This window comes from Elgaria multicarinata, chromosome 4 (genome assembly GCF_023053635.1).
Source record: "Elgaria multicarinata webbii isolate HBS135686 ecotype San Diego chromosome 4, rElgMul1.1.pri, whole genome shotgun sequence".
Taxonomy (NCBI): Eukaryota; Metazoa; Chordata; class Lepidosauria; order Squamata; family Anguidae; genus Elgaria; species Elgaria multicarinata.
In genome coordinates, this window is record NC_086174.1 from 41,048,296 (window position 1) to 41,070,423 (window position 22,128).

General features: G+C 44.8%; 1 protein-coding gene across 1 annotated transcript in view; it reads left to right on the top strand.

Annotated features, from left to right (window-relative positions):
* Positions 1-215: 215 nt before the first annotated feature.
* CAPN13 (calpain 13) overlaps positions 216-22,128 on the top strand; it is a 114,944-nt gene continuing 93,031 nt past the window's right edge. The window contains exons 1-3 of the mRNA XM_063125393.1: positions 216-248; positions 515-739; positions 12,006-12,075. Of these exons, the coding sequence (XP_062981463.1) occupies positions 216-248; positions 515-739; positions 12,006-12,075 (328 nt within the window). The remainder of the gene's footprint in view (positions 249-514; positions 740-12,005; positions 12,076-22,128) is intronic.

Here is a 22,128-nt window from a genome sequence, read left to right on the forward strand (position 1 = left end):
GCAGTTCCTGAGAAACTAAATACATTCATATTGATATAATAAAACCAGTAAACCTAAGAAACAGGTGATTTTGTCACAGGGTGCAAGGCAGGTTGCTTGACATACTCAAATCTGCTCTCCCAACACCGTGTTGCAGCTTACTGATTCCTAGCATCTTCCACCTGATGCAGCCATCTCATTCTATCTAATGGTAGGACTAGCCCTGCTAAGGATACATGGAGGAAAAGCTGAAATCACTCTTGGTACAGGTATAGCTGTGCATGCATAGAGAGATCCCCACAAAGCACGATGAATTTGGTGTCCTGATTCCCCCGCCCCGATTTACATTATAGTATGTATTTGTAAATGTGCAGCTATACTTGTAAATCTGTGCCCTCTTTTTCATGATACATTTCCCCCCCCCTCTCTCTTTTGGAAATGTGAAAGTGATCATCCTGCTGGTAGGCCCTTGCCCTCAGACCTGACAATTAATGATATCCTTCACTATTACAATTTCTTTTTTTTTGCATTACAGGAAAGGGACAAGAACCCAGTGATGGACATGGATAATCTGGGGGGAGCAGGAAGTCTGGCTTCCCCTCTGAAATTTAAGAACCAGGACTTTGCTCGCTTGAGAGACCACTGCCTGAATCGCCGTCTCCTTTTCGAAGATGATACATTCCCCGCACACAGCAGTTCCATTGGGTCTCATTTGCTCCCTGAAGTCCAACTGCATCAAATAGAGTGGCTCAGACCAACTGTGAGTAGCTACCAAGTCTGTTAATGGGCCTTGGGCATGGTTCATATGGGCAGGGGGTGAGCTTACCTGCTCAGCTTGCAGCCCACCCCTGGGTTCTGCCCTCCAGGCACCACACAAGATGACAAGCGAACATAAGAAGAGCTGTGCTTGACTTCCGTGGTTGGGAAAGCATCAGGGGAAAGGTAAAACTTTGGGTTGCAGATATTTGCAATGACAGCCTCCGTAGCCATGCCACCAAGGACAGTCCAAAAATGCAGGCAGCTGAGATGATTCATATCAGTGAACCAGGTCTAGCAGTTTTTGACTCCACCAAGGACAGGTCTTTTGTAAAGCAAATGGGTCTTCTTAATTGCCCTTTCAAGACCAAGCCATCTCAAAATACTTTGCATCACAACAGGGACAGCTCACAACATTACTTCTTGTTGCTGGGAAAAATCACACACACCTTGGCTACTGGGAAGATTGCAGCTAAATTCAGAGGGAACAAAGAAGCCTGAGGAGGGTAGCAGGTGATCTCATCATCCCTGATAACCAAAACTTCTCAGTATATCGACCATGGGAGCAAGAACTCCAATAAAATAACTGGGTATGATATGCAAGGTATGATACTTGGGGCGCCTTTGGTCACTGCTGTAGTGGAGTGGAGCCAGGGTTCACAGAGTCAAAGAACCAGTTCGTTTTGATTAGCAGGAACAATGACATCATCTTCCACTGCCTTCAGACTTCCCTGTCCTGTCTGAGCTTAGTTGCAATCCCCACGGGTAGCTGGGGGGAAATTGGGGTTTCCCAGAATGTTCCTGGTAGTTCCACAGAAACCTATAGCCCAACTGGAGTCCGCCAGGAGAACAGCCTTCAGCATGGTGTCCCCTTTCTTTGGAACTTCCTGTTCCTGGAGGTCAGGCAGTTGCCAACACTTAGGGACTTGAAAACTCGCAGGGCACTGCTCACCTGGCCTTGTTCTGGGAGCTGGCCTGGACAAGCGCTCGGTGACGTGCACTTTCCGGGGCCTCCAGAAAGTGTACAATTCCCCTGGAAACACTAATGGCATAAAGAGTACGTCTCTCCCCCTTTTTTTGTCTGAACTAGTGCTTTCTCCCTCTCATTGCAGACCAACGCTAATGGCATGCCAGGGGAATTGTGCACGTTCTGGAGGCCCTAGAAAGTGTGCTTTGCCTTCCATGCTAATTGAGACCTTAAAGGCCCTCTTAAACCAAGGCTTTAAGAAGGACTTTGAGACCATGATTGGCATGGGAGGATGCAATTTTTCTCCAAGGCAGGGGAAATCACATATTTCCTCCCTCCATTCTAATGGCAGGCTGTTAATAGGGTCTTTAAGGCCCCCATCAGCGTGGGGTGGAGTGGAGAGAGAGAAATGCAATTTTCCCATATCCCCCCCCCCGCTGCCTTTAACACAGTGGGGAGGGGAGGGACAAAATAACAGTTCTGCCCTGACTTGCCCCCTTGTCTTTGGGGCGAAAATCCACTGGCACATCCACCTCAGCTCATGAGGGCCGGATGCAGGGTGTCCACTGCCCTTGCAGGCCCAGGTGGATTTTTATTCCAACACTACCAACACTGTGTTGCTTCCGGCGTCTTCTGAAAACAGCTTATTCCAGGAAGCATGACTGACCAGCCATGTTTTTATTGGCATTCTGTTTTTAAAAAGTATAATTTTAATATGGTGTTTTAATCTTATTGATATATATATATATATATATATATATTAGTGTTTTACTTACTGTGTTCACTGTTCCAGAATTTATTTTGGATATGAAGCGGTATACAAATCTGATAGACAGATAAATAAATAATACTATTGTAAGCTATCCATGTTGTAATACAAAGTATTTTGGGAACACCTAGACTTTAATGGGTAATTAAGACCCATTAGCTTTACAAAAGACCCACAAAAGACCCACAGAGAGAGAGAGAGAGAGAGAGAGAGAGAGAGAGAGAGAGAGAGAGAGAGAGATCTCAACACTGCTGCCTGCATTTTTAGATTCTTCTTGGGGCCGTGGCTATAGACACTGGCATGGTGAGTGCCTACACTTCAGAATTTGCCAGTACACCACTGCCTTTGGTGCCAGACATGCTTCTCCAAGGAATTCTTTATAATCAACTGATGGAATGAAGTTCTGGCCAACAGTTAAGTACTGTAGCTTATGTAGCACATTAGTAGTATCATATTTTCTTTCAAATCAAAATAAAGAAATAAATACTAGAGTTTTGAAAATGAAAGTTGAAGGTCAAGGATTCAAGTCTAGCCTATGCTCCTTAGGAGAGTAACCATGAAATCCTATACAGACTTAAATGGGATTAAGACCAATTGTACTTAACAGGGCTTTACTTCTGAGTAGACATGTACAGTATATGGTTGTACTGCATGGGTCATTGGGCTACTGTTCCTGGTACAAAAGTATGGAGTGCCTCATTCTGCCCTCACCCTCTCTCTTCTCTCTCTCTCTCTCTGGTATTATTGAAAGATATAGTGTAAACTTAAAAACAAAAAATGCTTTTCAAAGAATTTAAGTCATTTCCTAGACTTATGAAGTAGAGGTGCTTCTTTTTTAAGCTGAATAGAAGGCTTCACATTTAAAAGGTTATGCATGTAAATCTAAACAAATTATGAAGATCTTGAAATTAATTTTAATTGAAAGCTCTAATAAGCAATTAAGCTTGCTATATGGTGAAACCGCTTTCACCGTAACAACAGTTTTGCCCTGTAGCTATATCTTTTCCCAACAGTTTTGCTTAATTTTTCCAGCCAAAGGTTGGCTTAGCAAAGTGACAGTAAAGAAAAATAGCACCTCGATCCAAGATGTCTCTCCTTGTTTTGCATCTTCTGAGTCATGCAGTATCTGGTTATTTAAGTGACAGATAACATTTTTTTTTACTACTGTCACAGTTCCAGATCCAATATAGCAGTTCAGGAGTGAAACGGGCTTCAATTTTATCTCATGCATCAACAAGAGAATTGCCAATTATGTTCAGAGCCTGGGATCTTTATAGCCGGTGGTAATGCATAAAGCAGAGAGAACACAGCTTGATTTGCAGATGCCAGGCAGTGCTGACAGCTAGAAACAACTTGTTTTGACTTGTAAAGTGAGTCAATTTGATAACGGAAGTCCCTGAGGGGGAACGGGGTTGAAGCACAAAACTGTCATTTTTGACACCCTTCTTGATCTTGGCATACATACCCTTTACCAGTAGATGCAAATCACTGGATGCCTTGTTCCTTGTTATACTTAGACAACCCACTCTTTATAGAAAGCTCAATGCACAGCTTATATGAGTAGCTATTTAGCTTCAACAATAAGATAGCACTGTGTGGAGGGTGGAGGCCTACAGAGGCAAGGAAATAAAGGCCACAGCTAGACCTAAGGTTTATCCTGGGATCATCCAGCGTTCGCCCCTGCCTGAGCACTGGATCCCCTGTGTGTCATCTAGATGAACAGGTTTGACCCCTGGACGATCCAGGGATAAACCTTAGGTCTAGCTATGGACAAAGTCAGGGTTAGAGGCCTGGAGTTTTTCTGTTGGGAGGGGTATCGCTGAGAGTAGTTTCTTTTTCCTGGTTAAATTTAATTTCTCCGGTTAAGTTTAATTTTTTCAAGATTTAAACAAGACTTTCAGTTTTTTTGGGTAGAGGAGATAAAAGGAGAGGAGCCATCCAAAGAGCCAGAGACAGAAAAGACCAGACCATGAGGAAGGAACAGAAAGAAGCTATTTGAAGAAGTCTAGGTACAGCTTAGGGTAAAAGAACTTGCAATTTTGCAACTTTTATTTTCTTTTAATGCCTTTTGTATCATTCAGCTCTGTTGACTAAATACCTTTTATTGTAATTTGCTTGTTTTAATTCACTAGTAAACCACAAGTTCTGGAATGTCACATGCCCCATATTTACAGCCTAAACCCCTGAGAAGGGGGAGGTAAAAAGAGAGACGGTGGGACTCTTAGGGGACAGAGATCCTTAAGGGGTTTCTCAGGGGGTCTAAGACATAGAAGGAACCTTGGCATACTGTTTTCTTCCAAGGCTTTGCTGGGGCCTCTCACTATTGTGTATGGTTTGAAAACGCAGGGCTAGAAGCAGTACGGGTTGTCAACTTTTGCCAGTTCTTGCTCTTCCACTTTTAAGCATCAGCTTGATCTGTAGTTATTAGCAGGCGACAATGTTGAACTGGATGCCATGAAAAGGTAGTTTCTGTAGATCAAACTGTTGTTAAGGGTGCAGAAGCAGGTTTTCTTTTGATAATTTGGCAGTACTGCCTGAAGCCCATCTCTTCCATTCATCTGACATTTGTGCCAGAAAGCGTTTATAACGTGGATGGCCCTTTTTGTAATGCCTTTTGGATGGGTTCTGGAAGGAAAGAAGGAGCATGACCTTTATGCCTCTGGCACCAGATCCTGCACAAAGCATCTTTTATATACCCCCAAGGGTGCAGAACCTAAGATCTGGGAGCCAAGGGTACAGAACCTCAGTCCCTCCTTGGTCCCAATCTGGCTCTCTGGAGCTTCCAAGATGGCCATCTCCAATGTCTTAGTTCCTGGCAGTAAGAGCTTTAAGCTAAAATGTGCTGAGGGTTTGGGGGCAGGTATTTTGTCCCCATCCCTTTTGCTTCTCCGACCATTGGAATGTGGCCTTTCGGACCTTCTCCAAGATTGAATTTGCCCATTGGTCTTAAGGATATACAGATTGTGCAAACTGTTCCATCTGTGTTTTTTGGATTGTCAAAGCACCTTTTGTCCCGTTATCTGCCCTTCAATGGAATCTTTTTTTTCCTCAGTTTTTGAATTTGTGCAGTTGTGAATGTCCACAAATGCACATTTGCAAATCCCCCCAAATGTGCATTTTCACACTTTAGCCTATGGGGAAATGCACATTTCTGGCTTTCTCCCCCTCCCCCATCCACAAGTCTGTGGACTCCACCTGACAGGGGGAAAGCGGTTTCTGCTGCAGAATCTGTGGGTCGTATCCATAAAAATCCAAACTCATTGGTTTTGTTTCAGAATTCTCCGAGATCCTGACTTGGGCTGAAAGAGGTTCTGCACACCTGATATATACCATCCTGAATAACTTATTATTATTATTATTTATTTATTTATTTATATAGCACCATCAATGTACAATGTACATGATACTTAGCCCAAAGCATCCAGGTTTCTGATAATAAAAAGCAGGAGCATGCAGCAGGCCACATAAACTAAAGAAATAACAAACATGGAACCTGTTGACTCAATCAGGTTTGCTGTGCTGCATATTACCGGAAAGGTCAACAAAACCACAAGGGATTTCCTGACAGTCCAACCTAGGGGAAAATACCTTCTTTCTCTGGATTATGCCCTAGGAAAGAAAAACCAGCTTCAGTATAATGAGACATGCCCTTTTAAAAGGTCTCATGCTAGAGATGCTGAACTGGTGAGCATGGTAAGCTTCTCCTTCAGAGACATCTATTACTGCCAAAATCTCCATCTAATTCAATCAGCTGAATAGGGAATGGCACCTCTCTTACGAAGCAGAGGCAGGAAGGAAATGTCATTTCCATTTCATTAAACTGATTGAATACAAGTAAACAACTGGATTTTTATTTCAGGCATATTGAGTGGGAAGGACTTTAGGGCTCAAACCCGCAGTGACCCACATAAAGCACACACATCACGGTTTGTCTTGATAACATGGACAAGAGGAAAAGCAGCTTCCTCTGGTGTTGGGAAATAGCACAAAACAACTGTGAGGTACAGAGTAGTTATTAGCTGCCAGGCAATGTGGCACAAAGATCCCAAATGCAGGGGCTGGACTATGTGATCCACTTTGCACTGAGATCTAAGGAACAGAATAGGGATGTGTGAATCAGCAAAACCGAAGCTTCTTGAGATTCTCCAAATTCTAGCTTGGAGCTCATTTTGACTCATGTCCATATCAGATTGCGAGCTTTGATCTGGGCCAGATCTACACCAAGCAGAATATAACACTCTGAAAGTGGTTTGAAAATGGTATATGGAATGTATCCTGGGCTCCAACAGTTGTCCGTGCACTTCAATACTGTTATAAAGCAGTAGAGTAGATCCTGCCTTTGCCTTTCCATGTCAAAATTCAGTTTTCCAAATATGTGCATCAATTGTGCGTGTTTTTAAAATGTACACATTTCCTCTCCCCATTGATTAAAGTGTGCTAATGTGCATTTTTCATAGGTAAGCATTTTTAAAATGCGTATTTTTGTTGTTCTGCAAATCACGTTACAAGTTCAAAAATCAAGGGACTTCACATTACAAGCTCAAAAATGTATGGGCTTTGACCACAGATTGTGTTCAAGCTTGCATTTGGCTCAGGGAGGTGCAAACTGGGTAAATTCTGGACAAAACACAAATTAAGCAAATTTCTCATACATAGAACAGAATGGATTTGGCCCAAGGACAAACAACTGGAGTTTTGCTCCCAGTGCATGCACTATTTATGATGCTACTGCAAGGTTCCAAAGGCTTCTTAGAAGATTTGAGGCCAAAACATATGGCTTCTCCTTCTCCTCATTCATAGTAAATATCCATGGCCACATTGCATCCTGGGGCTTGTAGAAGTTATGTTCTGAGATTCTACCATGCTTACTTGTCAGTAGTTCCTCCATTGTTATACTGCAGCTTTCCCCAACCTAGTGTCTTTCAGATGTGTTATACTACAGATTCCATCATCCCCAGCCAGGATGGCCGTCAGTGAAAGATGTTTTACTATATAGCATGGGTGGACAACAGTTTTTGGTCTTAAGGCAAAATTGGTCCGAGATAAGGATGTATGAGTAATTCTTTTCAGTTCATTTTGGGTCAGGATTTACCCAGTTTGCACCTTCCAGATCGGATACAAACTTGGACACAAGTCCATATATACCTGAGCTTGCAATGTGATTTGCAGTCCACCCCCCACAAAAAAATGTGTTTAATTGCACATGTACATTTGAAAAATGTGTATGAAACAAAGAATACATTTGAAAAATGTGCACGAAAACATTTTAATCAATGGGAAAAGCATGCTGACATTTAAAAGATGCACACAATTGATGAATGTATTTGGGAAAATATGCATAGATCTTCGTGCAAAAAGGGGGGGGGATCAAAGCTTACAATCCGATGCAGACTCAAGTTGGAACAAGCGTCAAGATGGAATTTGGACAACTTTGGTGAGTTCAGGTTTGGCTGATTCACATTGCCTTAGTTCCAAATAAGCACATTATTGGCCACATTGACAGTTCTTGGCCACCCCCATTGCTGGCCTGCAGCCCATGACATACTTGTCCCACCATTATCCACATGTTCTTACTTCTCAGGGTACACACTGCCTTGGTCCAAAGCCACCCCAAATCCAAGTCAAAGCGGGTCAATTCAGCCTGCCTCGACCCGGATCCTAGTCAGGACCAGAATGGGCTGCTTCAGCCTGGAGCAGCTTATGCACTTTGGGCCAATTCAGCCTGATGGGGAGCCGCTGCCCCCTGTCTACCCACCCATCTGCAGAACTTACCTGAGCTTCGCTCGCACTGGCAAGCTGCCTGCCCTCCAGAAGAGCTGCCATCTTTAAGAAAGGTGGTGCCTCCAGACTGCTGTAGATCTACTGTTGCAAACTATGGTGGCCAGGAAAAAGCAGGCAGGGGGCAACAGCTCTTGCCACATCTCACCCTCTTTAACCAGAGAAGATCCTAGTAGCACCAGATCAAAGGTAAAAGGGTGTGGTTTAGAAAGGGAGGGGACATTCTCATTTGCAATGACCTCATGGGCTGAATTGCAGAGCCAATTTAAGCCAACCGGGATGGAGGTTCCCTGTGGCTGCAATATAGGATTATTATTTGTATTATTTATCATCATCATCAACAACAACAACAACAACTCTATACCACCCAATATCCAAAGCTCTCTGGGTGGTTTACAACAATTCATGTGATAATAAAATACAGCATAAAAATAAAAAAATGTACAAAATTTAAAACAATTTAGACAGCTAAAAACAGTTGCAACGGAATACCAGACCTGTTTAGACGGTTGACAGAAATGCCCCATCACATGCCTTTAAATGCCTGACAGTAGAGAGCAGTCTTAACTTGGCGCCGAAAAGATGACTGTGTTGGTGCCAGGCAGGCCTGGCATAGAGAGGTGGATAACCTTGGGGCTGAGTTACCCAGATACAGCTGCCAAGACCTTAAAATTATCTTCAGTGGTCCTTCTCCAGGACCCTCCACCAAAGGAAGTGAGGTAGGTGGCTTCTAAGAAGAGGGGCAGTTCTGCTGGACACCCCAGTTGTAGGATGAGCTTCCTTGACAGGCTCACCTGGCACCTACCTTGTGCGCTTTTTAGCCTCAGGTGAAGAGCTTTTTATTTTCCCAGGCATTTATTTTTTGAGTTTCTGTTTTTTTTAAATCTGTTGTTCTGTTTTAAACCTGTGCACTGTTGCTGGGTTTTATTTGCCTTTTATGTTTATTTCATGCTGTAGTTTTAAACCATTGTATTGTATTCTATCATGTTGTATTTTACAGTTTTAATTGTTGTGAACCTCCCAGGGAGCTTTGGCTTTTGGGCAGTATAGAAATAGAGTAAATAATAATAATAAAATCATTTTCCTTGGCCAGCAATTACCAATATTTATTGTCACCTGCCTACATCAACAGGAATTTTCCTTATGCTTAGTAACATAAATATTTTCACCAAAACTATCCCTGATTGTGCTGTCCAGTTTGTTGATTGTTAGTTCTCTGGTTTAAAATGTTTTACTTAAGATGTTGTTTTTTAAAATATTTTTAACTGTGACATTTTGTATTCTGTTTTTAAATATTTAACTGTGGACATTTTGCATTTTAATCTTCTTTGACACGAACCGCATTGAGATGTCTTTTTCAATATAGTCAAGCCATCTATACATTGGTGTTTGGGGTATCTTTTTTGTTTTGTTTTTAGAAAAAAAATGAGAGCGACATTTGAGATGGATGCTGTGGATCGAGAATTTCCTGCCTTAGGTATCAGGGCTCAGCTGGATTACTCCAGCAGTCTCTTTCAATTCCAATAAACAGAGACGCAGGGGGCTGAATTTACTGATGTAATGTCAGACCTTAAAACAGAAATCAGAATATTCTGAGCCTCAATTCCAGCATCATTTTCCTAAGCTTGAATGCATATTTGTAGAAAAAAACACAGAAGTTATGGCCCACAGTGAACAAACACAAATATTTGCGCTATTGCATTTCCCTATATTATACTGTACATCTCACTGACAACTATTTTGGCCTCAAATGACTCTTTGCAAACAGTCAGAACATATCCAGGTCTAGATGACTTCTATGCTTTAAAGCCATCTTTCAGCAGCAATGTGTGTACAGGATGAAAGGGAAAAGTTGTTTATCAATCAAACCTTTGATGAGAAGGCAAAATCAATGGGAGCAACAGCAACAAAAAAGAGTTAAGGAGATGATTTCTAAATTTCCTGATATGTTTTGAATCTCAGTGCTCTTCCTTGGGCCACATTTATTTTATTTATTTGTTTATTTAAATGTGTAACCCATGTATTTAAGAAAATAACTCAGGGTGGTTTACAACAATAACATGCCCCCCCCAAATATCAAACATATAAATTAACAATACAGAAAACAGTAATCATGGAAAATGTCAGTTAACATAATAAACGCAGAAATCAATTAAATAATACAAGCAGCAGTTCTTAAAAGCAATGATGAAAAAAGGAAACAGCAGTAATCATGACAGACAAAGCAAAAGGGAATGGAAAGCAGTCAGCTGAAAGCCTTTTTATAAGGCCCACAGTATTTCTTATAATGACCAGTTCAGGGAGAAGAGAACTTGCAAAAAGCAGACTATTTGCAATTCTCCCTCTGGAAACCGCATCACTAAAAGTAGGTCAGGAAAAGGTGAAGAGAAGTTCATTTGCACACAGATATTGAAATGAATAGGAGCAGAACAAAGAGAGCTGATGAGTTCCTGCATAATTCCAATTCTTTTAAACAGAGCTTGCACAAGTGAATTTCTTGACAGGTTGGGACCAAAGACAGCAACAATGGATGAATCTCAGGGATACTTTATACTTCGAGAGACCATGAAAATGTTTAGGACCTGAACCAGCCCAAGGCAGGCCACCTCCTGAAGTGCAGACCTACCGCGTCTCTTCCTCCTCCTCTTACCCTCTCTTCCTCTCCCCCCAATCTGTGCGCCTGCCCACCACCAGGTAGCTGCATGCCTCACCAGTGCGCTGCCTTTAAGCTGTTTCCGCCATCAGAAGCCGCACTGTGCCTGCGTAGCTGGTAAAGTTTCGTGAGAGATCTCGGAACTTCCAGAACTTCTCACGATTGCCCGAACTTGTGCAGGCACAATGCGGCTCCTAAGGGGGAAAAGATCTTACAGGCAACATGCTGGTGAGGTAGGCACATGGGTCCACACCATTAGGGTGACCATATGGAAAGGAGGACAGGGCTCCTGTGTCTTTAACAGTTGCACAGAAAAGGGGATTTCAGCAGGTGTCGTTTGTATGCATGCAGCACCTAGTGAAATTCCCTCTTCATCACAGCAGTGAAAGTTGCAGGAGCCCTGCCCTCTTTTGTATCTGGTCACTCTAGTATAGCTCCTGCAGCTTTAACGGTTGTGATGAAGAGGGAATTTCACCAGGTGCTGCATGCCTACAAATGACACCTGCTGAAATCCCCTTTTCTGTGCAACTGTTAAAGATACAGGAGCCCTGTCCTCCTTTCCATATGGTCACCCTACACACCAGGAAAAATAAGCCAGCTGGGTCAGGAGGCAAATGAGCAGGGTGGGTGGGCATGTGGGCAGGAGGTGAAGCAGGAGACATGGGGGTAAGCGAGTGGCAGCTTCTAGGTCCTGCTGGCTGCCTGCATGGTGGCCAGCAGAACCAAGAAGTGGTTTAGAGGGGGAGCACACCGCTCATCCTATACCCTTCCACCTGCTGCACCCACTTCCTACTGCTTTATGGTAGGGCCGACCCTGATTAAGACTCTTTGTTTGACTCAGGAGACAATTAGCTGCATGGAGACAATTAGCAGCACACAACATTAGTATTTAAGGCTGCAATCCTAAGTGCACATACTAGACTGTGCCCCCTAGAAAGAGGAATTCACTTCTATGTTAACTTGCTTCATATTGTGCTGTAACACAGCACAAAATTGCTCAGGTGAGGCAGTGTCAAACTCAGTTCGCTTGAAGTGATAGGCAGGTCTTGATTGGTATGAAGTGATAGATACTGATACCCTTCTCTACTTTCTCTCTTTTTAAGGAACTACTCAGCAACCCCCATTTAATTGTGGATGGTATGAGCAGGTTTGATATTGTTCAAGGGCAAGTAGGTAAGACCAACATTTTATTTTGTCTCTTGAGGTGGACTGGCCAGCAATTGCAGAGGCATATCTTCTCTTGGGGAACATGGGTGGGAGGGTACTGTTGCACCATGTCCTGCTTGTAAGTTCCTGACTGACAGCTGGTTGGCCACTGTGTGAACAGAGTGCTGGACTAGATGGACCCTTGGTCTGATCCAGCAGGGCACTTGCGTTCTTATTTTCTTATGACCATCTTATCTGACCAGCACCCACTTATTCATAGCAATGCTGTCAAAACCTCTACCACAAACAAATTTTTCATACATTGTTTTTTATTGCGGTTGTACAAGTATTTACTCCCTGTAGACCCACTTCAATGACATGAAATGAACAAGTGTGAGAGGTTGAGATTGCACTTGCTTGCCCACCTCCCAAAAAATGATGTTCTTACTTTGCCCCAGTGAGTGAGAGAGTATAACCAGAAGTGAACAAAAGCTGTTCCAAAATTCAATACATTGAAAGATGGATTTAAAATCCAAGCAGGAAAACAGCTGAATGCTTTTTCAGCTTATGAAAGATGAAAACATGCCACACAGAAAAGATCAAGAGATAATAAATGTAAATGACTTATAAAGAGTAAATGCAAAAGAACATTACATGCAGAAATAAAATGTGGAACACTTAACAATTAAAGAGAAAATGCAATTGTAAAACCACCAGGCAGGTGGTTGTTACATGCAAAGTTTACAACATGCAAAGCAAACTACAATTAACTTGTGTTGAAGCCTACTTGAAAAACAAAATAAAATGGAACTACATCAGAATCTCAAGTAAAATAGCTATGATATGCAAATATGATGACAGACAAAATTAGCAGCCATCTAAATTGTTAGCTAGTTCCATCTAAACTCTCACCAGTCCAACTACTTGAATGCACTTCCTAAAGCTTCCAACTATATCTAGGGATGGGTGAACTCACCCGGGTCTGACATGTTGGATGCTCTCCCCGCCACTGCTGCCACCGTTCATCCCTGCTCACATACCACGCGAGCTTCTTTGGTGGCTCCATGAGTGTCTGACAAACACCCGGCAGCCATTGTGTGCAAGAATGAAGGCTCCAGAAATTATGTAAAAAAACAAACAAACACTGTGTAAATGGTGGCTGTAAAGTCCCCATGTATGCAAAAGTAAAGGTGTGAACAGAGCGTAATTTCTGGAACCTCCATAGGCACAGGATGGGGAGCAGATGGCTACTTTACTCTGTACAGCACCATGTACATTGATGGTGCTATATAAATAAATAAATAAATAAATAAATAATAATAATAATAATAATAATAATAATAATAATAATAATAATAATAATGGGTGCTCATTGGGCTGCTTGGGCACTAGACCAGCAGGTTCACAAACTTGCTGCGGGTGACCGACTGGGTCTGGGAGGGAGAACACGGGAGAGTCCATCGGACTCTTGGACCCGGTTGGGCACTCACAACATCCCTAGGTTTATGTAGTCCACAACAACCCTAGGCTTATGTAGTCCACAACATCCCTAGGCTTAGGTAGTCCAGCATCTTGGTATTCAGATGTACGTTGCCTCTCATCCCGGAGGTAGAGCATAGCCTTCTTTTTTGTGCATAATGCATAGCCTTAAAATAATGTTTAAATTATTTTAAAAAAAAGAAAAAAGAAAATTGCATCTGGTTTAAATCTAATTGTTGACAGAGGGCAGTATTTTAATATCCCCACCCCTTTACTTTATCGGCAAAAATATATGGGTAGAAATCATTGGCTGCTTGGAGATTTTCTTTATGTTTCTTCATAATAGCAAATTATATTTGGTGTGATTTCCATAATATGAGGTGAAGCTTTGATAGATGTTCCTGCATATATCCCAGATCTGTAGATGATTTTTTAAAAATGCCCTGTTGTATAAAAATCAGATATTTTAACTTTGCCTTTAGCTAATTTCAGTTGATACATCAATTTTTCTGCCATGCCTTCATGTACAAAAGTTGCAGTGTCAAAAGTTCTGCCATTTTCCAAGTTTTAGCTATTAGCCTGCAAGCTGCCATCAACGTGAACACAATTAATTGCTTAGATGTCACTTTTGTTTTTCCTACATAATAGAGCCGATGCTGGTACAACATATATAGTTTGAGGTGTCATGCTTCCCATTTTCTGAAATATATTGTGCTGCAAAACAGGACATGTCCACTACATGATAGCTTTACCTGTCATGAATTTTTCTAACCCCATTTGAAAGCAGTCTAACGCGGTGGCCATATATAGAGTCAACTTATTTTTGTCCTTCCTAAATTTCCCACCATTCACCTTCACTGGATGACCAATTGGTTCTAATAACATGAGAGGGAGAGAAAAATGTTTCACTATCCACTTTCTCCTCACACCATGCATAACTTTATATTCCCATGTCCCCTCTTGCTTGCCTTTTGGTACACACCATGTCTTCTGTATAGGATTATTGTTGCCTTTTACCTAATGTGGTGTTGAGGGTGCAGAAGAGAACGCAGGTGTGGTCCAGGACAGAAAACAAACCCACCAAAGTTAAGCACTCTGAAGCCCCGTTGATTTCAAAGGGAAACATAAGCGCACACGTAATGGTGCACCCCTGGTTTTATCAGACAGACTTGCAAAAAACAGAGGAAAGAAGAACAGATGCCAGGGTTTGATCAATGAAAAGAAAAGCTGGTAGAATATTAACTGGGAGGGGGGCAGAGAAAGTGCAGTTCAGAACAGGGAAATCTATGATGTGTGAAGGAAATGTTTTGCAAAAAATATATACTGAAGTGTTGTTTTGTCAAGTTTTTATTGTTTATAGCCAATGGCCATCACAATACAAACACAAAGCACGCAAGTATAAAATGGAATATATATATATATATATATTATACAATAAAACAAGAATACAAATAAAATGATCCTTCTGCTTAGCCCCCTTAGGATTTGACAGTGGTATGGTTTAGAAAGGCTGCTCTTACCTTTCTTGCAGCTAGCGCAAATAAAGCTATCCTAAACCTGATGAATTTGCCCACATCTAATTTTAAAATTGTCTGACTGGCCTTCTAAGGTGGTCTGGAAAGGGAGAATAAATTTAGCCCTGGGTTTATTACAGGAATCACAGTCGTGATTCCTGTTGTTAAGGCCGATGAGTAAGTTGAGCATTCCACCATTATATTTATTTAGCGGGGGGGGGAGGGGAACCTAGGACCCTAAAATGAAAAATATTTCAGGAATCTTTCTGAAACGCGGGTACTGCCAGAAAGAAATGCTGGCTTTACATTCCCTGCGCGTTTCAGGGAGATTCCTGAAATATTGAGGTCTGGGTGGGAGTTTAAAGGAGAAAAAGGGAGAGAAACTCTGTCCGTCACAATCTGCTTTGTTTTTCTCGGGGGGTGGCGACTTTTTTTTTGCGCACTCGTAGCGCAAAAGGGGAAGCCTCCCGGTGGAATCCAAAAACAGGATTAAATTCCCCTATCCATCCGATTGATGGAATGGCCTTTCTTTTTTCAAAAGACCGTTCCATCAATTTTTAATTAATTTTTAAAATCCCCATGTTTCTCAATGGGGAATCTGATAAGCTCACGCATGCGCGTGAGCATCAGAATCCCCAGAGGGAAACGGAGAGCAGGGAGAGCGCGACGGGCCAGGTAAGTGGGGTTAGGGGAGCTTGCCTGGAGCCGCTGCTGCATTCGTGCAGCGGCGGGCCCAGGCGTAGCGGGGGGGGGGGGAAATCGGGGGGGGAGAAGTCGCCCCCCACCCCCCGGTTTCACCTTGTCCGTCGGCTGCAGCCCGGGGTTTCAATTGAGCGCCCGGCTGCACCCGAAAGCAAGCCGGGCGCTCACTTGAAACCCCGGGCTGCAGTCGACTTGGGCGGAGGGGGGGGAGGAGAGGGGCCCCCGCGTCGCTGGGGTGGGGGTGCGGGGGGACCTTCCCTAGCCTCGCTGCAGCTCGAACTGCGGCGGCGAGGGCAGGGAAGAGCCGCGCCGCTGGTGTGTGTGTGTGTGTGTGTGTGAGAGAGAGAGAGAGAGAGATTGATTCCCTGGTCTCCGCTGCTGCCAACCGCGGCAGCGGCCGGAGGCTAGGGAGTCAATCACTCACTCACTCACTCACACACACACGCAGCCGACTTGGGCGGGGGAGAGGGGGAAGAAGAGGAAGGACTTCCCTTACCTTCCTCTTGCTGCTCTGGTGGGGAAATGGGCTTCCCCGACGGAAACGGAAGTGACGGCACTTCTGTTTCCGGCAGGGAAGCCCATTTCCCCACCAGAGCAGCAAGAGGAAGGTAAGGGAAGTCCTTCCTCTCCCACGGCGCGCGCGCGCGCGCGCGCGTGTGTGTGTGTGTGTGGGGGGGGGTGTGGGGGAGTGTTGGGGGTGTTGTGTGTGTGGGGGGTGGAGTGTGTGGGGTGTGTGTGGGGGGTGGAGTGTGTGTGTGGGGTGTGTGTGGGGTGTGTGGGGGGGTGGGGAGGTGTGTGGGGGTGTGTGTGTGGGTGGAGGTGTGTGTGGGGTGGGGTGGGGTGTGGGGGGGTGGATGTGTGGGTGTGTGTGGGGGATGTGGGGGGGTGGTGTGTGTGGTGTGTGTGGGTGGAGGTGTGTGTGTGGGTGGGTGGTGCGTGTGTGTGTGGAGTGTGTGTGTGGGTGTGGGGTGTGTGGGGGTGGTGTGTGTGGGTGGGGTGTGGGGGTGGGGTGTGTGGGTGGGTGTGGGTGGGGTGGGTGTGGGTGTGTGGGGTGTGGGTGGGTGTGTGGGGTGGGGTGGGGTGTGGGGGGGTGGATGTGTGGGTGTGGGTGGGGGATGTGGGGGGGTGGGGTGTGTGGTGTGTGTGGGTGGAGGTGTGTGGGTGGGTGGGTGAGGTGTGTGTGTGTGTGGAGTGTGTGTGTGGGTGGTGTGTGTGGGTGGGTGGTGTGTGTGGGTGGGTGGTGTGTGTGGGGTGTGTGTGTGGGGTGTGTGTGTGGGTGGGGTGTGTGTGTGTGGGTGGGGGTGGGGGTGGGGTGTGGGGGTGGGGTGTGTGGGGTGTGTGGGTGTGTGGGGTGTGGGTGTGTGTGGGTGTGTGGGATGTGTGTGTGTGTGTGTGTGTGGGGTGTGTGTGGGGTGGGGTGGGGTGTGGGGGGGTGGATGTGTGGGTGTGGGTGGGGGATGTGGGGGGTGTGTGTGTGGTGTGGGTGGGTGGAGGTGTGTGTGTGGGGTGTGGGTGTGTGTGGAGTGTGTGTGTGGGTGGGGGGTGTGGAGAACCTGGTGAAATCCCCTCTTCGTCACAACAGTTAAAGCTGCAGGAACCCTGCCATCTTGACCAGATACAAAAGAGGCAAGGCTCCTGCGACTTTAAATGTTGTGTTGAAGAGAGAATTTCACCAGGTGCTACATGCATACAAATGACACCTGCTGAAATTCCCTTTTCTATGCAACTATTAAGCAAACAGGAGCCCTGTACTCTTTTGCATATGGCCTCCCTAGCCACATGAAAAGGAAGACAGGGCTCCTGCATTTTTAACAGTTGCCTAGAAAAGGGGATTTCAGCAGGTGTCATTTGTATATATGGAGAACCTGGTGAAATTCCCTCTTCGTCACAACAGTTAAAGCTGCAGGAACCCTGCCATCTTGACCAGATACAAAAGAGGCAAGGCTCCTGTGACTTTAAACATTGTGATGAAGAGAGAATTTCACCAGGTGCTACATGCATACAAATGACACCTGCTGAAATTCCCTTTTCTAGGCAATGCACTCTGCCCATGTTCATAGAATCGTAGAATAGCAGAGTTGAAAAGGGGGCCTATGAGGGCATCTAGTCCATCCCACTTCTTAATGCAGGAATTTAGCTGGCAGTTAGGGAGAACTTCCTCCCTCCAGTTATCGTTGCATGTTTGGCTCACATCAGCCACAGGCAATGCACTCTGCCCATGTTCATAGAATCGTAGAATAGCAGAGTTGAAAAGGGGGCCTATGAGGGCATCTAGTCCATCCCACTTCTTAATGCAGGAATTTAGCTGGCAGTTAGGGAGAACTTCCTCCCTCCAGTTATCGTTGCATGTTTGGCTCATATCAGCCACAGGCAATGCACTCTGCCCATGTTCATAGAATCGTAGAATAGCAGAGTTGAAAAGGGGGCCTATGAGGGCATCTAGTCCATCCCACTTCTTAATGCAGGAATTTAGCTGGCAGTTAGGGAGAACTTCCTCCCTCCAGTTATCGTTGCATGTTTGGCTCACATCAGCCACAGGCAATGCACTCTGCCCATGTTCATAGAATCGTAGAATAGCAGAGTTGAAAAGGGGGCCTATGAGGGCATCTAGTCCATCCCACTTCTTAATGCAGGAATTTAGCTGGCAGTTAGGGAGAACTTCCTCCCTCCAGTTATCGTTGCATGTTTGGCTCACATCAGCCACAGGCAATGCACTCTGCCCATGTTCATAGAATCGTAGAATAGCAGAGTTGAAAAGGGGGCCTATGAGGGCATCTAGTCCATCCCACTTCTTAATGCAGGAATTTAGCTGGCAGTTAGGGAGAACTTCCTCCCTCCAGTTATCGTTGCATGTTTGGCTCACATCAGCCACAGGCAATGCACTCTGCCCATGTTCATAGAATCGTAGAATAGCAGAGTTGAAAAGGGGGCCTATGAGGGCATCTAGTCCATCCCACTTCTTAATGCAGGAATTTAGCTGGCAGTTAGGGAGAACTTCCTCCCTCCAGTTATCGTTGCATGTTTGGCTCACATCAGCCACAGGCAATGCACTCTGCCCATGTTCATAGAATCGTAGAATAGCAGAGTTGAAAAGGGGGCCTATGAGGGCATCTAGTCCATCCCACTTCTTAATGCAGGAATTTAGCTGGCAGTTAGGGAGAACTTCCTCCCTCCAGTTATCGTTGCATGTTTGGCTCACATCAGCCACAGGCAATGCACTCTGCCCATGTTCATAGAATCGTAGAATAGCAGAGTTGAAAAGGGGGCCTATGAGGGCATCTAGTCCATCCCACTTCTTAATGCAGGAATTTAGCTGGCAGTTAGGGAGAACTTCCTCCCTCCAGTTATCGTTGCATGTTTGGCTCACATCAGCCACAGGCAATGCACTCTGCTCATGTTCATAGAATCGTAGAATAGCAGAGTTGAAAAGGGGGCCTATGAGGGCATCTAGTCCAACCCCCTTCTTAATGCAGGAATTTAGCTGGCAGTTAGGGAGAACTTCCTCCCTCCAGTTATCGTTGCATGTTTGGCTCACATCAGCCACAGGCAATGCACTCTGCCCATGTTCATAGAATCGTAGAATAGCAGAGTTGAAAAGGGGGCCTATGAGGGCATCTAGTCCATCCCACTTCTTAATGCAGGAATTTAGCTGGCAGTTAGGGAGAACTTCCTCCCTCCAGTTATCGTTGCATGTTTGGCTCACATCAGCCACAGGCAATGCACTCTGCTCATGTTCATAGAATCATAGAATAGCAGAGTTGAAAAGGGGGCCTATGAGGGCATCTAGTCCAACCCCCTTCTTAATGCAGGAATTTAGCTGGCAGTTAGGGAGAACTTCCTCCCTCCAGTTATCGTTGCATGTTTGGCTCACATCAGCCACAGGCAATGCACTCTGCCCATGTTCATAGAATCGTAGAATAGCAGAGTTGAAAAGGGGGCCTATGAGGGCATCTAGTCCATCCCACTTCTTAATGCAGGAATTTAGCTGGCAGTTAGGGAGAACTTCCTCCCTCCAGTTATCGTTGCATGTTTGGCTCATATCAGCCACAGGCAATGCACTCTGCCCATGTTCATAGAATCGTAGAATAGCAGAGTTGAAAAGGGGGCCTATGAGGGCATCTAGTCCATCCCACTTCTTAATGCAGGAATTTAGCTGGCAGTTTGGTAGAACTTCCTCCCTCCAGTTATCGTTGCATGTTTGGCTCACATCAGCCACAGGCAATGCACTCTGCCCATGTTCATAGAATCGTAGAATAGCAGAGTTGAAAAGGGGGCCTATGAGGGCATCTAGTCCATCCCACTTCTTAATGCAGGAATTTAGCTGGCAGTTAGGGAGAACTTCCTCCCTCCAGTTATCGTTGCATGTTTGGCTCACATCAGCCACAGGCAATGCACTCTGCCCATGTTCATAGAATCGTAGAATAGCAGAGTTGAAAAGGGGGCCTATGAGGGCATCTAGTCCATCCCACTTCTTAATGCAGGAATTTAGCTGGCAGTTAGGGAGAACTTCCTCCCTCCAGTTATCGTTGCATGTTTGGCTCACATCAGCCACAGGCAATGCACTCTGCCCATGTTCATAGAATCGTAGAATAGCAGAGTTGAAAAGGGGGCCTATGAGGGCATCTAGTCCATCCCACTTCTTAATGCAGGAATTTAGCTGGCAGTTAGGGAGAACTTCCTCCCTCCAGTTATCGTTGCATGTTTGGCTCACATCAGCCACAGGCAATGCACTCTGCCCATGTTCATAGAATCGTAGAATAGCAGAGTTGAAAAGGGGGCCTATGAGGGCATCTAGTCCATCCCACTTCTTAATGCAGGAATTTAGCTGGCAGTTAGGGAGAACTTCCTCCCTCCAGTTATCGTTGCATGTTTGGCTCACATCAGCAACAGGCAATGCACTCTGCTCATGTTCATAGAATCGTAGAATAGCAGAGTTGAAAAGGGGGCCTATGAGGGCATCTAGTCCAACCCCCTTCTTAATGCAGGAATTTAGCTGGCAGTTAGGGAGAACTTCCTCCCTCCAGTTATCGTTGCATGTTTGGCTCACATCAGCCACAGGCAATGCACTCTGCCCATGTTCATAGAATCGTAGAATAGCAGAGTTGAAAAGGGGGCCTATGAGGGCATCTAGTCCATCCCACTTCTTAATGCAGGAATCCACCTGGGATTCATCACAACATTTAAAGTCACAGGAGCCTTGCCTCTTTTGTGTCTGGTCAAGAGGGCAGGGCTCCTGCAGCTTTAAATGTTGTGATGAAGAGAGAATTTCACCAGGAGGTGCATGCATACAAATGACACCTGCTGAAATTCCCTTTTCTATGCAACTGTAAAAGAGGCAGGAGCCTTGTACTCCTTTGCATATGGTCACAAGGTGGGGCTGGTGACTCCGATGTCAGTGGGTCTATGAATCCGTGGTATATGCATAGGATTGTAGGATTTTATGTCTAACCTTGCATAGGATTGTAGGATTTATGTACCCACAGATTCATAGCCCCACCGACATTGGAGTCACCAGCCCCCTGCCCCTGTGACCATATGAAAAGGAGCACAGGGCTCCTGTATCTTTAACAGTTGCATAGAAAAGGGAATTTCAGCAGAGGGGAACCTGGTGAAGTTCCCTCTTCATCACACCAGTTAAAGGTGCAGGAGAAAAATATATTTTTTACTTAATTAACATTAAAGAATGCACAATGGTTGTGCATTCTTTAATGTTAATTAAGTAAAAAATATAAATTTTTTACAGTTATATTTATAAATATAAATTTCAGCAGATATCATTTGTATATATGGAGAACCTGGTGAAATTTCCTCTTCATCACAACAGTGAAAGCTGCAGGAGCCTTGCCCTCTTTTAAATGGAGTCACTCTAGTACAGCTCCTGCAGATTTCACTGCTGTGATGAAGAGGGAATTTCACCAGGTGCTGCATGAATACAAGTGACACCTGCTGAAATTCCCTTTTCTATGCAACTGTAAAAGATACAGGAGCCCTGTACTCCTTTGCATATGGTCACAAGGTGGGGCTGGTGACTCCGATGTCAGTGGCTCTATGAATCCGTAGGTATATGCATAGAATTGTAGGATTTTATGTCTAACCTTGCATAGGATTGTAGGATTTATGTACCCATGGATTCACTGACATCGGAGTCACCAGCCCCCTGCCCGTGACCATATGAAAAGGAGCACAGGGCTCCTGTATCTTTAACAGTTGCATAGAAAAGAGAATTTCAGCAGTTGTCATTTGTATATATGGAGAACCTGGTGAAATCCCCTCTTCATCACAACAGTGCAAGCTGCAGAAGCCGTGACCTCTTTTGTATCTGATTACTCTAGTATAGCTCTTGCAGCGTGCACTGTTCTGATGAAAAGGGAATTTCACCAGGTGT